At 45.3% G+C, this 21,288-nt stretch overlaps 1 protein-coding gene and 1 pseudogene across 2 annotated transcripts in view; both read right to left on the bottom strand.

Moving 5' to 3' along the window:
* Positions 1-14,152: 14,152 nt before the first annotated feature.
* EXOSC7 (exosome component 7) overlaps positions 14,153-21,288 on the bottom strand; it is a 34,704-nt gene continuing 27,568 nt past the window's right edge. For both annotated transcript variants that reach the window (XM_075921870.1, XM_025181356.2), the window contains exons 7-8: positions 19,150-19,305; positions 14,153-14,355 (exon numbers count right to left, since the gene is read on the bottom strand). In XM_075921870.1, the coding sequence (XP_075777985.1) occupies positions 14,251-14,355; positions 19,150-19,305 (261 nt within the window). In that variant the 3' untranslated portion in view covers positions 14,153-14,250. The remainder of the gene's footprint in view (positions 14,356-19,149; positions 19,306-21,288) is intronic.
* Positions 17,862-18,003, bottom strand: LOC142827436 (small nucleolar RNA SNORA76; annotated as a pseudogene).

Raw genomic sequence — 21,288 nt, 5'->3', positions numbered from 1 at the left:
TATGTGAGCCCCTTCCAGAGACTTAGTGCTATGTTGGCTGGTCAAATACACGGTGATCAACAAGAGCAGAGAAAGTGCTATCTGAGATGAATGAGAATATTAAGTGGAAAACTAAAATGTTTGTGTAGAAAGTGCTCCAGGGCAGGATGAAATGAATAAGGCAACTGAGTGTGTGTGAATGAGTGTGTGAGAGAGAGAACACCGGAGGCCATATCTACACTAGGAGATAAGGTCAAATCAATTAAGATTGCTTTCTGGTCACCTGACTTCGTAAAGTCAAAGGTCCTTGTCCCCACTGCTGGTCAGTACATAGACCAGGATGCTGAATCTGGAGGGATTTCAGTTAGCAAGCAAATTGCTGTGATAAGACTATGAAAGGAGGTTAAAGATCTGGTGATGATAGATGCCTTTGGTGTCATGCCCAGCCAGGTCAGGAAGTGGGCAGTGAAATCAGAGACTATTTTGAGCTTAGCTCTCAGAAAGGAACAGGTACGGCTGAGCCAATACGTGACAGAATGCCTCTGGCTGAACAGCAGTTGGACAAACTACATGAGCCAACAATATGGAATTAATTAGTACAGTTGCTGGCGCCCTGAACCAAAAGGGAAATGACAGAATGTGTGTGGAGACTAGGGAAGGAGAGAGATGGTCCCATCAGCTCAGGGTGGAGACACGGTGTTGGGCCAGGGTGAAGAAGTTAGTACTTCAGATCTGCACTGTAGATATATGGGATTTCTGTCTCAACAGCACAACATTACCATCAAAGGGGAGAGAAGCAGAAAGAGACATTCCAAAGTAGGCCGGGAAGAAATAGGAAGCTAGATGAAAATCAGTAGACTCAACCACTGTCCAAGCTGAGCTTAAGCTAATGCAGTGTTCCACTGATTGCAGTAAAGTAACTCCTGATTTATAAAATACAGGACTACGTAGCACTTTAAAGACTAACAAGATGGTTTATTAGATGATGAGCTTTCGTGGGCCAGACCCACGAAAGCTCATCATCTAATAAACCATCTTGTTAGTCTTTAAAGTGCTACATAGTCCTGTATTTTGTTTCAGCTACACCAGACTAACACGGCTACATTTCTATCCTGATTTATACTGCTACAAGTAAGAGCATGCCCAAAGACGAGAGGATTAGAAAACAGGGAGGCTAACTAGATTATACAAATGTAGAATTTAAAGCAAAGATGGGAGGGGACTAATTTGAAGAAGAGTTGAACTAGTAAGTCCTGCCCTAATGGGAGAAAACATCTTAAAAAGTATAAATTCACTAATATTAAGGTAAATAGATGGTCTCAGTGAATGATGGGAGAAGATCTGAAGCTCTGCTATTCAGTTCAAAACTGTGTCCAGTCTGAAGGATCTGCCAGGGTGCCAGAGTGCTCTGCAGGAGAGTCCTTCTCTGCAAACCCTGGAGCAAGCAGAAAAGCCACTCTGGGGCTGCTATTCCAGCTCATGGTTGGTGCAATGTCATAGGCTCCCTACCTCTGTTCTCAAACAGACAAAGGACAGAAGGATCTGTGCAGAGGGGAAACCTGCATTCCTAAACTGGACCCATCCATACACTGCAGAGAGGAATTGTACACAGAGCTGGAATCTACAAAGCACAAGAGTTCTGCAGCCTCTCAAATCTCTTTGCTTCCAAAGCTCACCATGTTCTAAAGCCAATCGAAAGCTGCAGTCAGATTTTTAAGTTCATCTGTAAAACCCTGGAAAGCTTGTAGCTTTGAGGCACCACTAAGTGCCTACGATAAAATTCCATCTCAACATTAGTACAGCCAAGTTATCTAATTACAAATTGGCCCCCACACACCATCAACAACTTGCCATCTTTGTACAAGTCGCTCAATATTTCGGGGTCTCTGCTTAAAGCCCTCACTGTTGGAATCAAAAGATTATAGGAGAAGCCCAGCTTTCAGTTAAAAGTAAAAGTAAGTTTCCAGGTCTTGTGATTGCAGAGTAAAACTTGAAAACGTGACCCACGTCCCCCCCATAAAAGCTCAGAAACCACAAGGAAAACAAACTAAAAATCCCTTCCAAAATACGTTGTTTTTTTAAAGCTCATGACTCTGACAATAAGGGGGAGGCTCAAATCCAACTTAGTTTTGAACTATTTTATTTTTATTTTATTTTACAGAGTCTGGTGTTCATGAGTGTGTATCTTATATCCACACAGAACAAGTCTGATAAAAGCACTATCTTTTTGAACAAAGAGGGACCCAATAGATGTCAACAAAAGGCTAAGATTTTTTTTTAATAAGCTGTGGCATTTGAAGCCTCTCTAATAAAAACTGTAGTGCCAAAGGCAAGAACTTCAAATCTTAGACACAGTCAATGTATCTGCACAAAAGCAAATATGACATGAAATCTTCTGGGTGTCCATATGGTCCATCTCTTCTCTTTTGAAGCAGGATGATGGGAGCTGCCAATCAGAAGACTGCACAGAGCTCGGAAGATAACCCTATCCTTATTAAAATGTTCCAGTGGCTGGAACTGTCATTGATTTTTTTTTTCATTTGAGAGTCATTAACAGCTGGGTTAAGTTGAGAGTTGCCATCTTTTTGTGAGGAGAGCAAAGATGTCCTTGTTACTCAATATCCCGAAGTGCTGCTGACTAACAAAAATAGATGGAGTCTGAATTTCCAAAGGTTCAGATCTGGGTACCTAGCTGAAAGTGGTCTCCCTCTCAAATCCCACTGAAATCGATAGGATCTACAGGTGATGGGTACTTCTGAAAATCAGTTACCTAAATATGGAGTTACGGACCTAATTTTAGACTGTGCAGCCTGACAGTGCACTAAGCCTGGAACACCATCACTGGTTCATTCACCTGCACATCTACCAATGTAAGATATGCCATCAAGTGCCAACAATGCCCCTCTGCCATATATATCGGCCAAACTGGACAGTCCCTACGTAAAAGAATAAATGGACACAAATCAGATATTAGGAATGGCAATACACAAAAACCTGTAGGAGAACACTTTAGTCTCCCTGGACACACAATAGCAAAGCTGAAGGTAGCCATCCTGCAGCAAAAAAACTTCAAGACCAGACAGACTTCAAAGAGAAACTGCTGAGCTATAGTTCATCTGCAAGTTTGACACCATCAGCTCTGGATTAAACAAAGACTGTGAATGGCTAGCTAACTACAAAAGCAGCTTCTCCTCTCTTGGTATTCACACCTCCAGATCAGCTACAAGAAGTGGGCCTCATCCTCCCTGATTGGATCCACCTTGTCATCTCTAGCCTGATTCTGGCCTGCATATTTATACCTGCCTCTGGATATTTCCACCAGATGCATCTGACGAAGTGGGTCTTTGCCCACGCAAGCTTATGCTCCAATACATCTGTTAGTCTATAAGGTGCTACAGGACTCCTTGTCGCTTTTGTAGATCCAGGCTATTCCTCTGAATCTTAATTCTGTTTTCAGAAGCGGATAGCTCACCGAGCATAGCTACTAGCCAGCAATAAGAAATGAGTGCATGCACTAGCTGATCTGCTCTCCAGGGTACCTGTGGTCTCCAAGCGTAAGGATCTCATTAGACACAGTTATGATTGTTTAGCAATAGATCCAGGTGGATTTAAAGGTTCATTGATGTTAATAAAAGGACATTTGGGAAAACACATTTTCCTGTCACTATAACCTATATTGCTGCAAAAGAGTGGAAAAACCATATACCATGGCATAGCTATATATCCATGATTTTATATGCAGTCTGCCTAGCTTTTCTGAGTATTTACAGACTGTACCTTACTCTCTGTGGATTCTTTTGGAGCAGTTATTCTGAAGTTAGTATCACAGAAACCCAGGTGGTATTTAAGCAAATGCCTAACTTCATGCATATGGAGTGCCACTAATTTCAATGGGACTCTCTGGATGTTTACTGTTAGGCATGTGAATAAGCACTTGGATAAATCAGGGTCAGTGTTCTTGGCCTTCTAGATGCTGAGCTCTCAAACCAGTTTTCTCCCCTAAAGCTTTTAACAATGCGGTGCTTTCAGTGACACTGGGTCGTGGGTGAGGACAACATCTGGCTAAAAAAGCTGGTGAAATGGTCTATTAAGGCCCGGATCCTCAAAGGTATGTAAGCATCTAACACTCACTGACTTCAGTGGGAATTTGGCACCTGAATACCTTTGAGGGGCCTAAACTACAGTGATCTAGGAATCTGGAAACCTTCCACAGGCAAAAATGCATTAGCATTAGTGGGGAAAAGAGTTTCACCCAGCCACTCAGGTGAAGTGTAAATAAAATATCATTTGTAATAAATAAAGCCTTTAGAGGCCCTCTCCAAGATTAGGGCCTTATTGTACTAGGGCAGTGGTGGGCAACCTGCAGCCTACAGACCACGTGCAGCCTATGGGGGTTCCACTAGCGGCCCATGAACCCCAACTGTCCCTCTCCACCCTGCGCCTCTTGTGCACTGAAGCCCCGCACTTCCTACTGCTTCCCCTCCCTCCCAGCACTTTCAGAGTAACCTGAATTTGCTGATTTGCGCTCTGTTCTCATCCCTCTCATAGCTTGAATGCCATGAATCAGTTCAAGCTTTCAGGGGCGGGGGAAGCAGGGATGGAGTGCGAATCAGTGGATTCATGGTGCTCCAGAAGTGCTGGGGAAGGAGGAGAAGGAACCGGAAAATGCAGGGCCATGGGCGGCAGGTGAAGGCCCATCTGGGGAAGGCAAGTCCCAGCTCCACCCTTTCTTCCTGAGGCCCCACCCCTTCAACAATCCAGTCCTGGCTTGCCACGGGCCTGGGACCTATCCCAGCTGCATCTCTGCATTGAAAGTGTATTAGGAGCTGGGTGGGCAGCCCGCTCGACTCAGTTCCAGCTCGTGCCGGGTCCCGTGAAGGGAGCTGGTTTTTAAACAGGCTCCCCTCATGGACTGGCTCCCGCCTGTCACCCCACACTGCTGCCTCTGATACAGAGGCAGCAGCGTGGGGTGGCAGGGAAGCTCCTCCAGCGTGGGGTCGGAGTGCATTGGCTGCCAGCACCACCGCCGGGGATTATAGAATAGTCGACTAACCAATAAGAATTCATGAAGTTACTCAACTATTCAATTAACTGATATTTAACATCTCTACTAGGTGAGTCAGCTATATAAGTACTTTATGGATGTGTATGTACAGATATAGAAGCACAGAAATATCAAAGCAATCTTTATTCTAACAAGCCAAAAACAAAAAACCCCAGAAAACTGTCACAGCATTGTTGACCTACATTAGATGGCCAAATGGCCTGGCAACGTGTACTGCGAAGGTGTGATTTCTAAAGCACACCTGCGTGCTGCATACTAACTGGCACACGTGCATGCCAGCAAGCCATACTAAAGGTTCCCTGCTGAAAATAGCACTAGGTTAATGAGCACAAGGGATTTTTTTTAATGTGCAGCAGCAGGATCCACACCGGCCAGATGGTGTATAGCACTTTGGTATGCGTTAGAAATTACAGCTCTCTCATGTGCAGTATCATTACCAGTGCCAATCCTGAGGGATTGTCCTGGAGGCTCCAGGAATTAACAATTAATTGTAATTGTGGAAGAAAACAAGTAAGCCGATCCTTTTCAGTTAACTTTCGTGCCTCCTCTCTATCTATAATGATGTATAGCCCATATGGAGCTGGGCATAGAGAGGAGTAGAGGGGTGATGTTGTGCCAAATTCTCCCCGAAGCTTGGGAGAGACGGTACAATTGCTTGTAAGTTACATTTCTCACTGTAGGGAGGATTTTTTGCTTTTCTGAGTTTCAATCTCATCCCTCAGGGCTTTAATTTCTTTCTCTGTCAATCTGTCAAATGCTTACAGGTCCTTGGACCATGATGCATGTACATGTAGTACACAGGGGTGCCTTTCGGCAGTGTGGGGGTATGCTTAGACTGATCCCCATCCATTTTAGTCATTCAGGGGAGTATCCTGTCCACTCCCCGTCCGTTCAGTGGCTTATAGGAAACTAAATCTACACACTCCAAAGAAGGGGTCTGCTGGGTCTAGAGCCGTGGTCACCAACCGGTCGCTCGCGAGCTACTGGTCGATCTCAAGGCCTCGACCAGTTGCTCGCGAGGCGTCCTGTAAGCCCCGCCCCCATTTCCCTCCCACCCCCCAGAAGCCACACTACTTACCTCCAGAGAAGACGGAGGTAGTGTCGGCTTCCGGCGCGCTGGGGTTTGGCCCCGGGGCTTCCCGGCGCGGGGAGGGGGTTGGCGTCGGGACAAGCGCCCGCGGGCCTTCCCGGCGTGGGTAGGGGGGTAGGCTCCCTGGGCAGGCGCGCGCGAGAGACTTTCTTTCACGGGGCTTCCCTGCGTGGAGGGCGGAGTTGGCCCCGGGGCAGGCACGCATGGGGCTTCCCTGCACGGGGGGGTTTGGCCCCGGGGCAGGCGCGTGCGCGTGGCTTTCCCTCCACAGGTGGGGGGGTCGGCCCCCTGGGCAGGTGCACACGTGCGGGGCTTCCCTGCGCGGGTGGGGGGGGGGGTCGGCCCTCTGGGCAGGCGCACGCGCGAGGCTTTCCTGCATGGATGGGGGGGGTCAGCCCCCTGGGAAGGCACGCGCTGGTTTCCGGGGGGTGGGGGAGAATGCTGGGAGGAGGGAGATGCAGGGGACTCTCTGCCTCCACTAGCATCCCACTCCCCTGTCCTCAACTACAGAATGCTGTCCCCATTCCTGTCCCCACTCCCGTCCCCACTCCCTGAATTCTGTCCCCATTCGCGTCCCCACTCCCCGAACTCTGTCCCCACTCCCGTCCCCACTCCCCGAACTCTGTCCCCACTGGCACTCTGTCCCCTGCTGCAAAATCCTGTCCTCTGCCCTCCCAGCACCCTGTTCCCTCTCCCCTGCCCCCAGCCACAGTACTCTGTCCCCACAAAATGTATAATTATAAATGCTTCATTTTAGATTTAAATAGCATGAATAAAAAACAGACCATTTATTTCATAACTATAAACACGTGATTTTACTTGTATGTATCGCATAATTTAAAAATAAACTGTTTATCACAGTGTGTAAGTAAGGGCTGGGGATAGCAAGTGATGGACAGGAGGAGAATAGAGATGGCCAGGCTTCAAGGAAGGGAAGGGGCGGGGCTTCAAGGAAGGGAAGGGGCGGTAGGTCTTCGTCTGTTCTGAGATTTGAAAAGTGATCTTGGGTGTAAAAAGGTTGGAGACCACTGCTCTAGAGTGTCAGACCTTATCAGCAGCTCATGAAATAAGGGGAGTCGTCACTCCCTCACATATCCGCTGGGTCTTGAGGTTCGGCTGACCCCCCCTTGCGTTCAGAACTCCCTCGTGGGAGAGCCCTGGTGTGGCTGGAATCAGCTTACTTCTCAGAGACCTGGGCAGCAGCATTCATACTCCACTCATTACATTCACACTCAGCATGCTTTTCACACAGAAATTTTCCCACTTTTAGATGCATCTCTCTTTATGGACCTCGTCTATATTTGGGGTGGCAAACAACACTGTTCCCCCCAGGGCGGCAAACAACACGTTTCCCCCCAGAATCACAGCAGTTCCCAGCACTGCATAAACCTAGGTGCCTTATGTCCAGACGCAATACAATTTTCTTCCCGTACCTGAAGTGGCACCATCAATAACACAGCAGTTCCCAGCACTGCATAAACTTAGGCCTACTCGGGGGTAACAAAACAACCTCCCCGGAACCGCTTTGCGTCTGACCTTGTTGCAGATTCAAGAAGTTCGGATGGTATGAGCCCAGCGAGGCAGACGACCCCACAGGCAGTCCTCCTCTACACTACAGTAGAGATTTCAAAAGGTCTCTTACCTCTCATTTGGCGCCCTGGGGGGTGAAGAGGGACGGTCTGCAGCCGCTGTTGCTGTCTTCAATCAAGCGTTGCCATCCGAGTCACGGCACCAAATTGTGGAAGAAAACACTGTCCTCACTCTGCGTTTGTAAGCAACAAGTAGCCAGAGGCAGTTTTATTATGAGCTGCAGCAAGGGAAAAACTGGTTTGGACGCGGGGGGGAAGAAGCCCCCCCCCAGGAAGATCTTCGAATACAAGCAATTATGAAGCAGTTTATATACTGTCCATTAGATATAATAAACAATAACAATTAGTCTCCTTCTCATTACAAACACCAATGACTAACAGTTATTTTAGTTCCACCCAGATGCTCCTTATCTCAAGGTCTCTGCCAGAGTCAGCATTCTATCCTTATCTCCGTATGGAGGTGAGAAGCAAAGGCAGCATCTAATTACAGATCTCGCATTGTCAGGCCACAGACTTAGCTTGACTCTTGCTCTCTTGTTAACAAGACCAAGATGGCTGCACACCAATTCCCTTATTTCCTTTTCCTGCCTCCACATAATTAAGTCATGTGATGGAACCTTCAGGACTACATCCACCCAAAACTGGCAGCCCTAAAGTGGTATGTTGTGTAGACAAGCCCCAATATGTGCTTCAAGATGGACATTAGGTTAGAATACACAGTGCCAAAAAACAAGAGACCATTTTTATTTTACCCATTTAGTTTTGGCTCAATGTATCAGGTGCTGTTAGAATTCTCTGTTCTGATCTGTACCTTGTGGACTGTCTACACTCTGAGCAATGGCCCAACAGCCAGTAAAACTTTCTGGGATAAACCCTAAGCTCTCCTGATCCACAGCTGTTTCCTTTTAGTTCTGCTGGATTTATGTCAATGAAAACGTGGCAATATCTGCATAGCAACACTTGGAACTTTCCCATCAACCCAAATGGCAGCAGGAGCCGCCTTGGTTTAGTCAGTATAAAGAAAATGAGTGCTAGCTGGATTAAGGAGAATTTGTTTTTTTTCTTTTAAATACACACCTCAAAAAAACAGAAGTTGGTAGGAAAGTCAAATCTCTGCAAGATGTGTGAGAACAACAACTCCATAAGGATCTGCTGAAAGAAATTGCATCTATTAGGTGGCATAGGCTAAACAGATCCTTCTCACTCCCCTCCCTTAAATAAGAGGTTTGGTGGTCCATTTGGGATATGACTTTGCATCAGCAAATCTCCAAGGGCAACCAGGACAGCTGTTTGTAATGCATTTAGCTATCATCACTTCCATCTCTTATTTCTGTAAGTAAGGATGTGTTGCTGATGCACTGCATCAGATGAATGTAAATTAACAAGTCTTCCAAGTGGGGAGAGATTTGATCAGTACCTAATCCATAAAAGCAAATCCTTTATCCTATCACCACCTCAAGAGATACTAAAAATGTCCAACTTTGGCACCTACATTCAGTGGGCAGGAAATGAGCTGTGGTGGTGGAGTAGTTGTTTTTAAAGATACCTGAATAAATGGTTAATAAATAAAATAATAAAATTAATACACTGAAGTAAATATGGCTTTAGGTATCTAACGTTAGGCACCTACCTGTGAGAAAAATAGTTTCTATTGCTAACATTCTTTGCATGACTCTATGAAAACTTTATTCTTTTCTCTCCAAGGGAACTGACAACTGTGGGACCTTGTACACAAGTGATTTGCTGCATTAATCCACTAGAATCTCAAATATCAGAAGGGTAGCCATGTTAGTCTGGAACTGCAAAAGCGACAACGAGTCCTGTAGCACCTTATAGACTAACCGATGTATTGGAGCATAAGCTTTCGTGGGCAAAGACCCACTTCGTCAGATGCATGTAGTGGAAATTTCCAGAGGCAGGTATAAATATACAGGCAAGAATCAGGCTAGAGATTCTTGCCTGCTTATTTATACCTGTCTCTGGAAATTTCCACTACATGCATCTCTGACGAAGTGGGTCTTTGCCCACGAAAGCTTATGCTCCAATACATCTGTTAGTCTAAAAGGTGCTACAGGACTCGTTGTCGCTTTAGCATCTCAAAATGCTTTACAGACACTATAGCACTGCAGACTATCACCACCAGATTACAACATTCACTCTGAAAATACCAGTGGGCAACTTTTGATACCTCATCATTGATCTTTAGCATAATGAGCAGGTTAGACCAATTGCTGCTGTCATTCTGGGAGTTACATGGGTTGAAAGGTTTTCAGCTAGATTTAGATGCTTACTGTCACACATATGGCACGTGGCTTTTGTTTTTCAAACCTACTACGAAATACAAACAGGAGCTAATAGTTTTCCCCTACCTTCTACTTTTCTACCTGCCATATTCATTCTACCCTGCAGCTTGCAGGCTAACAAATACACTAGAGCCGCTACCCCCATCACCTCAAATAAATCTTTGCACAAAATAAACATGCAACTGAATTGTTCTACATAGACAGACTTCATTAACCACCCTCTGCTGTTATTTTGTAGGGCAGAGCACAGCAATGAGATGCAACATTGTTCTTCAGTTGTCAGAAGTCACTTTTCTCATCATAATCTTCTGCTATCAGGTATTGAAAACCTAAATGTTATGCTGAACCTGTGCTCTTCAGCACTTGGGGCGGGGGAAGCTGAATGTTTACCTTCTCACAGCTCTTATTACAGCTGAATTTCAGTGAACCAAAGAGACAGGATGTGAGAGAGGGCTCCATTTATATTAAGATGTACTCTCATCCAACAACTGTGGCAGGGGGGACGGAACGGGACGGGGACAGATGTGTTGTAAAGAATTCATGGGGATTTGAACATGCATTCTTCTTAATCACTTAGATAACATGGATAGGATTTGTAATTTAACCCAAAACACTAATGGTCTGCATAAGAACCTATAGCTGACTCCTTCTGAAAGAAACCCTTATTTCAGTTCTGAGATGTCAACCTAAAAATGTTAAGAAGCTTACATAACAGAAACTGGAAATGAACAACTTGGATTACATGCCCCAGAGCATATTAATTGCTTGCTGGAGGACAGCAGGGGCTTTGCCTCAATGTTTATGCCGAAAAGATCATTCCAGACATCTGTATGCTTTTGGCTGAAATAATCCGTTTCTTGAAACTATTTTTTAAAATGTTTCCCTCCAGCTTTCTTCTCCTTCTCTGTTGAATGCAGCAGGTCTCATTTCTTTATCTATGTCTGCCAACAGAAGCTGCACATACAAACTATAGTACAACTTAAAAGTTTACTGTGACTGAAGGGTTTAGCTATCATCTCCACTCCAAAATGCATCTTAAGTTTCGAGAACTTCAGCTAAGGTGTGAAATCAAAAATTATATGTCTCCATGCATCTGTTGAAGTGTTTTTTACCCACAAAAGCTTTGCCCAAATAAATCTGTTAGTCTTTTAGGTGCTATAGGACTTGTTTTTGCAGATACACTGTACTAACACAGCTGCCTCGCTGACACTTATGAACTGACATCTTAAGACCTACTCTGGAGCAGATTCTGCCTCATTAGATCATCACCCAGAGGCAAGGAATGTTAGATGTCAAGTGAATATTAAAATACAAACTTTTCACACTACTGTATATAGTTATTCAAGATAAGCAGACTAGACTGCAACAAATTAAAGTTATTTCACAAAACTGCTGTTGTGTTGTCCATTTTCACCAAGACAAAACTGAACAGTATGTGCTAAGTATGAACCCTGGAAAAAATAATCCCAGTTATACATATACAGTGAGGGGTTCTAAATTAGCTGTTACCACCCAAAAACAATCTTGAACTCACATTCAATAGTTCTCTGCAATCTGAAGAGAGATTAAAACAACAGACTTTTCAGCTTAGAAAACAGAGGACCAAGGGGGGATATGCTAGAGGTCTATAAAATCATAACAGTTATGGAGAAAGTAAATAAGGAAAAGGTATTTAATTGTTCCCAAAAGAACCAGGGGTCACCAAATGAAATTAATAGATAGCAGGTTAAAAACAAACAAAAGGAAGTATTTCTTCACACAGCGCAGAGTCAATCTGTGGAACTCCTTGCCAGAGGATGTTGTAAAGACCAGGACTTCAATAGGTTTCAAAAAATAACGAGATACATTAATGGAGATTAGGTCCATCAATAGTTATTATCCAAAATGGGTAGGAATGGTATCCCTAGCCTCTGTCTGTCAGAGGCTGGAAATGGGTGACAGGAGAGAGATCTCTTGATGATTACCTGTTCTATTCACACCCACTGGGACATCTGGCATTGGCCACTGTTGGAAGACAGGATGCGGGGCTAGTTGGACCTTCGGTCTGACTCAGTATGGTTGTTCTTATGTTCTTTTGTTTAAGGTGTAGCAACAATCAACAAGACTAACTGTCAGGAATATTTCAGAGGAGTAGCCAAGTTAGTCTGTAACTGGAAAAACTTAAACAATGAATAGTCTAGCAGCATTTTAGAGCCTAACAAAACATGTACAATAAACTTCAGATAATCCGGCACCTTTAGGACCCAGGGGGTGCCGGATTATCCGATATGCCGGACTATCGGAAGGGGGGGCTATGAGGGGTCTCGGGTGGGTTGGCATGGGGGGGATGCCAGCCCAGACCCCTCATAGCCCCCCCTTCCGATAGTCCGGCTCTGCCCCAGGCATCCCTGATTCAGCCGCTGCTGGTCAGTTTCAGCAGCGGCTGAATCAGGGACGCCTGCAGCAGAGCAGCTGGAGTGCTGCCTGGTTGGTCCCGTAGCGCCGACCCTTAGCGCGGCGAGACCAACCCAGCAGCACCCCAGCTGCTCTGTCCCAGGTGTATCCAAGTCAGCTACTGCTGAAACTGATCAGGGGCTGACTCCAGGAAGCCCGGGGCAGAGCAGCTCTGCCTCCGGCTTCCTGGAGTCAGCTGCTGATGAGTATCAGCAGCGTCTGGCTTGGGGACACCTGGGGTAGAGCAGCTGGAGTGCTGCCGGGTTGGTCCAGTAGCGCCGTTCCTCGGCGCTGTGGGACCAACCCGGCAGCCCCCCTGATGCTCTACCCCAGGCATCCTGATTCAGCCGCTGCTGAAACTGACCAGCGGCTGACTCCAGGAAGCCCGGGGCAGAGCAGCTCTGCCTCCGGCTTCCTGGAGTCAGCCGCTGGTCAGTTTCAGAAGCGGCTAAATCGGGGACAGCTGGGGTGCTGTCGGGTTGGTCCCGCAGCTCCAAGGGGTAGCGCATGGGGACCTACCCGGCAGCACCCCAGCTGCTCTGCCCCCGGCTTCCCCGATTCAGCCGCTGGTCAGTTTTAGCAGTGACGGAATCGGGGAAGCTAGGGGCAGAGCAGCTCCAATGGTCCGGCTGCGGAGCACTTCCGGGTTCCTGGTGGTGCCGGACCATCAGGAGTGCCGGACCGTCAGATACCGGACCATTGGAGTTTTACTGTAGATGGTATCATAAGCTTTCGTGGGCACAATCTGTTTCTTCAGATGAATGGAGTTATTAAAGGACCTTTAAAGTAACATCGGACACAAGAAAAAAAGTGAATGCTGCCTAATGCAATGTTACCTCAGACTGCAAGTCTGACTAGCTATTCAAGGGAAACAGCAGTTAACGTAGTTAAAATCTGACTTCTCATCTCAATTTCATATTTAGAGGTTTGGGAGGGAGAAAGGAGAAACACTTGTCACCACCAGCAGCTTGAAGTTAAATCTGACACTTCCATTCACATTGGAAGAGGGGGAAAACATGACTAAAGTTTCACGTAACTTTGGAATTAAAAGCAAATTAGGAATTTACTTTCCAACTTTTGTCCATAAGCACAAAGCTCGATGTCTAATTCAAACTAACTCTTGAAATTAAACATATGTTGATTAGATAATCCCCTACCACTTACATTTGTGTTACCTGAATAGTGAATAAAGCAAACAGCCAAATGCTGACTTTCAGTGTGCAACTGCTCCTGTGTTTTGCAGAGATGGAAATTTATTTTTTGACCACACAAACTAATTTAAAAGTATCCACACAAGCTTGCTGCATTGAATGTTAGATTGATGACAAAAGTCTCAGAGGGGTAACTGTGTTAGTCCGTATCCGCAAAAACTATGAGGAGACCTGTGGCACCTTAAAGAATAACATATTTATTTGGGTATAAGCTTTCATGGACAAAACGTACTTCATCAGATGCAGCAATGAAGTGGGGTTTTGCCCACAAAAGCTTATTCCCAAATAAATCTGCTTGTCTTTACGATGCCATAGGATACTCTGATTTTTTTGTTAGATTTATGCAATTCCTAGGTACAGAGCAGAAATAAGTACAAAGCATTTCATATTAATTTATTTTCATTTAAGATTTAGTTCAGTTTCCTTATGCTTTGCTAACTTCATATAAAAAACCTCAAACATGATTCAGACACACAACAGTATTAAAACCAAAAATATCTTTTTATTTCATATACAAACTGACAAAGTCATGCTAGGAAAAATAACTTTTGTACATTTTCATCTGCACTGACAAAACAATTCATCCTAGGAATCCAACCTTCTGTCGTGTTGTCCCTAGACTCTCTTCTTTATCTAAGATCTTCTGTAGGGAAGTGTGCAACGTTTTGCCCACCCTTTTTCCTGTCTGTAATGCAAAAAAAGCAAGACAAAGCTGAGGTAGCCAACAAACAGAAAGAGAATTTATGGGGAATACTTCCCCTTCTGTCATCTATTTTTTCCATTAATGATTAGTGTACACCAGCTGTTGGAAACAACATATTTAAACTAAGACAAATTGCATATTATGCATCTTGATCACAAAATTCTGCAAAACAAAAACCAAACAAACCCTACAAAGCAATTGTTTAAATCAGGGACAAGGGCTCTAATTTATCATACGCCAGATTCCCTAGTATGAGCCTGCCCCTTTGTGCCAGGCAGGTGCCTCACAGGCTAGATTTCATCTCATCGACCAGTAGGCTATTTCTTTTGCAGCAGGGAACTCTCTAATGGCATAAACCTAGTGGAAGCAACTCCTGCACCAGCCTACTTCCCCCAAGTATCTAGTATATGGGACATGCTGAGAGAGGAAATACATGCATGGGTTGGTCCGTAGAAGGGAAGGGGAAGGGAGGAATTCAGTAGCTCAGTGCAGTAGCGGCAGCGGCCAGGAGCGACAAGCTCTTTACATTGTTGCCGAAGCCCTGGGCAATATGCACAGAGAAGGCTAGTGGTTCCCCAGCCCTTCCACTCAAGGCCCCACAACTTCTGGGGCCACAGAGTTGCTCTCCCCCCTATTACCCCAGGGTCCAACAAATCTGTCAGCTACCTGTGCATGGCGGGGAGGAGGGGGGGGGGGGAGAAGGATGCAGTAAAACTCTATTGCAAAGATATCTTTGGTGTGTTTTAGCAGTGGTATAGATCAGAACTTCCACTGGGCAGCTTTAACAGACCAAGGCCTGGCTGGCACCATAAGATTCTCTGATGCCCTGAGCAGAGAACAATATAGTTCACTGTCCTTAAGAGGTCCATGGGTAGCTCCAGCTGCAGGTATTGAACAGAAACTATGGCCAATTTGTCCAGAGGATACTGTGCCTCAATTTTAACACTGAAGACCCATAAAACTACCTAACTGGGGGCAAGTCCAAGCACCTTACAATGAAGCAGATTCTCTGATCAAGGAGCCAGGCTACTGGAGTAGGAGACAACTCTCTCAGCCCATCCACAGCCGTACTCTTCTGTAGCATCAGGGAGAGGATTTGGGGTGAACTTGGGAGAGATGGGGTGTTAGAAGACTAGTGGATCTACTGATCCATGGAACTCCGTGGAGGAAAGGTGCAGAAGTTGTTACAATCAATGGGCTCGGATAACAGATACAGAGGTGCTCTGCAGCCCCATGGAGAAGGGGGCAGGAGAGGGATTATGTATTCTGTCTATCCCTATTCTGCTCTGCTGGATGCCCAGCTACCCCCAAAAAATAGCTCCAACAGAAGGCTTGTTTACCCTCGCTTGGTGCACAGATCCTGTATTTTACCCACTGTCGTCTCAGTTTTTCCTGCCTGACTCCATTGTAGATAATTTTAATCCAGTAAGGGGTGCAGCCAGAGCAGCTTCCCAGAGCTGAATCGTTATGCTGCTTTTCTAAAAGCAATGCACTAGCTGGAATGGCTGTTCACCCCAAGGCTGACAGTGCTGAACAGATTCTGAGCTGGAGCCAATCCACTGGAGGATATAAAAGTGTCAAGCAAGGGTTATGAAACTGTTCCATTTCGCATACCCTGTGCTTTTGGCTTTGTTTAGTCCATCTGTTTCCAAAACAGGCTGTTGTATTGGGAACAGGGCCAGCCAGACCCCCGGCCAACAAAAGAATTCTTTGCTCTCTCCCACTCCCCCCCAAACCCTTTTCTTGTTTACTGCAGTAAAATACATATCCACTTAAGAAAGAGTTTCTTTAAAACAAGTGAGGGGCAACATGACATACTGGGGTACAGGGGTAAGTTTTAAATCTTAGGTTGTCACAGGAGTTAATAATTGTTTGTACAACATTTAGCTTTTGTAAATCCAGCCCTACATGAGTTAACATTTAACTCATTTTTTTCCAGCTGGAACTGGCTGCTTCACCTACTTATGAGTTTTTGAAAAATCCCATCAAACTCCTCTCTCCATCACTAGATACCTTGGAAATATCTGCCCCTTGGTGTCTTTAAATGTTCAAAGCGCTATACCAACTCTGATTCCAGGAATACACCTGTGGGGCAGGCTACAAATTACTCTCTTCATTTTACAAATTGATACACTAGGACACAAAGGTGAAACAACTTGTCCCAGAAGAAACGGTAGCTCAATGGAAGAGCCAAGATTAACACTCTGGCGTTAAATTACATCAAAAGAAAGTGAGGAGGCATGATACTTAGCACGACATTTCCACTTCAACCTGTTATTTTCAAACCCGGCTCAAATTTCTGCATTCCTCACGAGAGCTGGTCAGGAATATTTGATAAAACATTCGTTTGCTAGAAAATGCTTATTTGTAAAAATAAATGTTTACAAGAACGTACTAGTTTTGACAACAGTTTCAATTCCAGAATGGAACTGGGGGAGAGCCCTCCAAAATAGTTAAAGGGTTGGTGGTTAAAGTGTTCTCCCTGATGTGCAAAACCCAGATTCAAGTCTCTGCTGCACCTGATTCAGAGCACAGACTTAAACCTGAGTCTCTTACATCCCAGCTGTGTGCCCTAACTGCCAAGCTATTAATTCTGGAGCTGGCATCTCTCTGCCTTCTCACTAGTGTTTCAGATAAACATATATTTCACCCCCAATGCAAAAGGGGACAGGTTTTTAAAAATCTCAAAATTTTCACAGGATGGGGAAAAAAACATTTCCTACTCAGTTCCATTTCTCACTAGGGCCATGTATTATGCCAAATGTGAAAGTTTTCAGAAACAAAGTCAATATCGCAGGGGTGGGAAACCTAGGAAAATCAGTCAGGGGCCACACACAAGTGAGAAGCCAAAAACAAACAAGCAAACCAACCTTTACTGATGTGCACCCCTCCCCCCCAACTGAGAAGCAGACACTTCCCATGTTCCTCTCCCACACCAGAACCTAGTGGGGCCCAGCCTAGTAGATTTTCTGTGCTGCAGCCCTATGATGGGGCAGCGAGGGGGCTGGAATTCAGCGCACATTCCCCAATGCTAGGGGGAACCCTGAGCCTCAGGGGCCAGATCCAGGCAAGCCGGGAGCTGTATCTGGCTCCAAGGCCTGAGGTACCCCACCCCTGCAATACTGAATTAGAGTGTAAATGAAATGTAAAGCTCGTGTACAAAATTCATTTGTATATACTTTTAAGGCCAAGTCTGCATGAGAAATTTCACACCAAATGGGAAGCTTATGACAGATGCCTAAAGAAGGATTTAAAATGAAATTCCCAAGTTAATGTGAACTACAGCTAGCTACCATAGTACTTCTTTATAAGTATTCTTACAAAAAAGAACAATCACATCAATAAAAGCACAGATACAAAAATGTGAAAACAAAATGTGAAAAGTAAAGTACAGGCAGTCCCAGAGTTACGCGGATCCGACTTATGTCGGATCCGCAGTTACAAACGGGGCCCTCCCTCTCCCTGGTCTCCAGCAGACCAGGGAGAGGAAGCAAAGCGGCGGAACACACGGGCAGCGGACAGCCCAGACGCGTCTGGGCTGTCCGCTGCCCGTGTGTTCCGCCGCTTTGCTCTGCTCTGCTCCCTGTCCCCCTGGTCTGCAGACAAGGGGGACGGGGAGCAAAGCAGAGCAGAGCAGAGCAAAGCGGCGGAGCACGCGGCCAGCGGACAGCCCAGACGTGTCTGGGCTGTCCGCTGCCCGTGTGTTCCGCCGCTTTGCTCCCCGTCCCCCTGGTCTGCAGACCAGGGGGACAGGGAGCAAAGCAGAGCAAAGCCACGGAGTCCGAGGGCAGGAGGATAGCCACGGTGTGTCTGGGCTGTCCCGCTGCCCCCGTGCTCCGCGGCTTTGCTCCGGACGCCTGTGGTACAGCAGCTGGGGCACAGCAGCTGTGGCGCTGCTGGTTGGTCCCGTAGTGCCGCTCTGGGCGCCACTGGACCAACCCAGCAGCACCCCAGCTGCTCTGCCCCAGGTGTCCCCAAGTCAGCAGCTGCTGAAAATGACCAGTGGCTGACTACAGGAAGCCCCTGCCCCGGGCTTCCTGGAATCAGCCGCTGATCAGTTTCAGCAGTAGCTGACTTGGGGATGCCTGGGGTTCTTAAGTTAAATCTGTATGTAAGTCAGAACTGGCGTCCAAATTCAGCCGCTGTTGAAACTGATCAGTTTCAGCAGCGGCTGAATCTGGACGCCAGTTCCGACTTACATATAGATTCAACTTAAGAACAAACCTACAGTCCCTATCTTGTACGTAACCCGGGGACTGCCTGTAGTATGATGGTTATGATTATTAGCTAAATACGTTAATTACATGAAAAACAAATTATGCAAATTAAAGAGTATACTGTGAATTCCAGTTCACAACAAGTTTCAGTTCTGTTATGAGGGAACTGATTTACATTAAAGAATTGTTGTTTTCCTTTGAGTTTTAAAGGAAAATCATCAGGCTTGAAACTTGTTCTTTATGAAGTAAATATAGGGTTTGTAAATAACATTAGTTACCTTAACTTTTAAGTAGTTTTATTAGTATGACACTACTGTACAGAAGAAAACTCAAATTATTGCAGTGTCAGAAGGAACATCCAAAACTTTTTTCCTAAATGAAATTCATTTCCATAGGAATTTCAGATTTCTTGAAAATGCCTGGGACCTTCCACAGGTCACTTTCTGCATCTTAGTAAGTTTTCAATAGCCCTTTAATTATGCACATATTACAATTTTTCATATGCTCAAGAGCCACTTCACCATTATGTGAGCTAAAGTTGCTAGTCAGCATTTCTTACCTCCATCATCTCAAAGATACTTTCTGGATCAAGACTACCATTCCCCATTTTCTTCATGCACGTAAGGAAACCTCTGTTGGTCACAGCAAGCAGCAGGCTGGCCAAAGAGCAAGCTTCTTCCTGAAGGGTAGCATCAACCACATGCCTACAACCAATCTGTAGAAACAAAGACATTTTATTTTGAATTTTTAAAAATTGTTTTGTATCCAAATAATTATGGAAAGGTTATTACTAAGTGATGGAATTCGATCACTGGAGGTAACTCTACGAAATCAAAGTCATTGCAGATATAGCAGTCATTAAATAAAGTCCCTTGATATAGGACTTGCTTGTAATTGCTGACAGCATATTACTATGTGTGCATGCATATAACCATTAGGAATGTTAGCGTACAGTCATGTAAATGATTAACTGATAAGCCTGGGCTTATTGGTTAATCCTAACAACTACATGCATTCTTTCCCGCTTTCCCCACCCCCTCAGCTGTGTCTATATTAGTAGCATCAAGGATGGGGGGGAGGGGAGGTGGGAGCCAGTGCCTGTGGGGAGCCGGCTTCCCATTGGTACCAGATCCCACGGAGCCCTTTGTCCCCGCTTGTTGCCTCCTACAGCTGCCTTCCCCCTCCATTGTGCTGCTGCTCTGTATCAGATGTAGCAGCCGAGGAAGGTGAGGGGCAGGCGGGATGTCGGCACAGGCCCTGCGGACAAAGGATTCTGCTGCAGAGCAGTCTCTATCTGTTTTGGGCCCATGCTCACTGTGGATACAGTCTGCTCCATGGGATGCCAGCTCAGCCTCTGTCTATGGGAAGCTGCCACAGAGTAACCTCTACCCGCGGATGACCCGGGATTGGATAGAGGCTTCTCCATGGGATGTCGGCGCAGCACCTCTCCACGAGGAGTTTGGGCTCCCTTCTGGGAGCGCACTGGCTGCTGGCCCCACTCCAGGGGACTATCAAATAATTGTGTAACGGGTAAGATTTGGTGTGGCTACACAATTATTCAATAAAACAATATCTAACATCTCTAATAAGCATACGATGTACATAAGATAAACATGCATCTTTGGCCATTTCACCTACATTATGACTCTTAATTCATTCCCATGGAACTTAGTTTAACATTCCAAACATCTGGCAATAGCAGATATATTTTAGCAGATTATATTTATATATTTTTAAAACAGGATCAACTTGCCACCTCAAGGTTTCTTTTTTTCCCCTCAGCTGTGAAATTTTATCCATAAAAAGTTACACATGCTCGAGGCTCAGGAGAGGTGAGATTCAGTGTCTGCCTCTGTGACAGCTTTTTATGCAACACTCAGAAAACACAATGATCTGCCTGATGGCATGCAAGCTATCTCATGCCCAAGCCAGGGAGGACCGTTGATATTAACACCATTGCTGTGTTTGCTCGAAAGGTTAGAGAGATGGGCAGATAACATTTGCTATCAGAAGTGATGCAAGTAGGATATGCAACACACACCATGAACATAATTTACTTTACAGCACATTTTTTAAAATAGTGATATGAGGGAGAAGTAGACCAGATAGCCATGAACAAAGAGTTCCGCTTCCTGCTCTGAGTTCCTGCTGGGTGTAGGTCGCTTAACTTCTCTGTGCCTTAGTTGTTCTATTTGAAGTATAATGGCAATAATGCTTACCTGTCTCCCAGGATGTTGGTAGGCTTGAGGTTAGCTCCATCAACAAAGTTTGTTTCTTCAGTGGCTCACCACATAGATTTGGAACATTTTAAATAGCTCTTGGGTATTATTTTAGCATATTAGAGAAGCCAATACTAATATCCACTTCACTTTCAGTGAGCTGGTGGATAGATAGTTAATTGTTCCAGTCTCAGAATACCGCAGGATTAGCTATTGTAGATTCCTACTTCAGCAAGACATACAACTTGTGGAGGAGATGGAGCACTCTCTCCACAAAGATTTCCATCCCAACTTCCCAGATCAAACAATAAATTCAAGGATGGAAGTAAAGAACGTATTTTCAGTACAGGGGTATCTGTCATGGCTCTGGTCATCACTGAAAAGATGTGTTGTTGCAACCAGCAATGGCAGGTCAAATCTTGTAGTCAATCTATAGAAGAGTCACAAGCTAGATGAAACAATATACAAACTTCTACAGG

This window comes from Pelodiscus sinensis, chromosome 2 (genome assembly GCF_049634645.1).
Source record: "Pelodiscus sinensis isolate JC-2024 chromosome 2, ASM4963464v1, whole genome shotgun sequence".
Lineage (NCBI taxonomy): Eukaryota > Metazoa > Chordata > Testudines > Trionychidae > Pelodiscus > Pelodiscus sinensis.
Note: the sequence above shows the minus strand (reverse complement) of the source record. Positions and strands in the feature narration are given on the sequence as shown.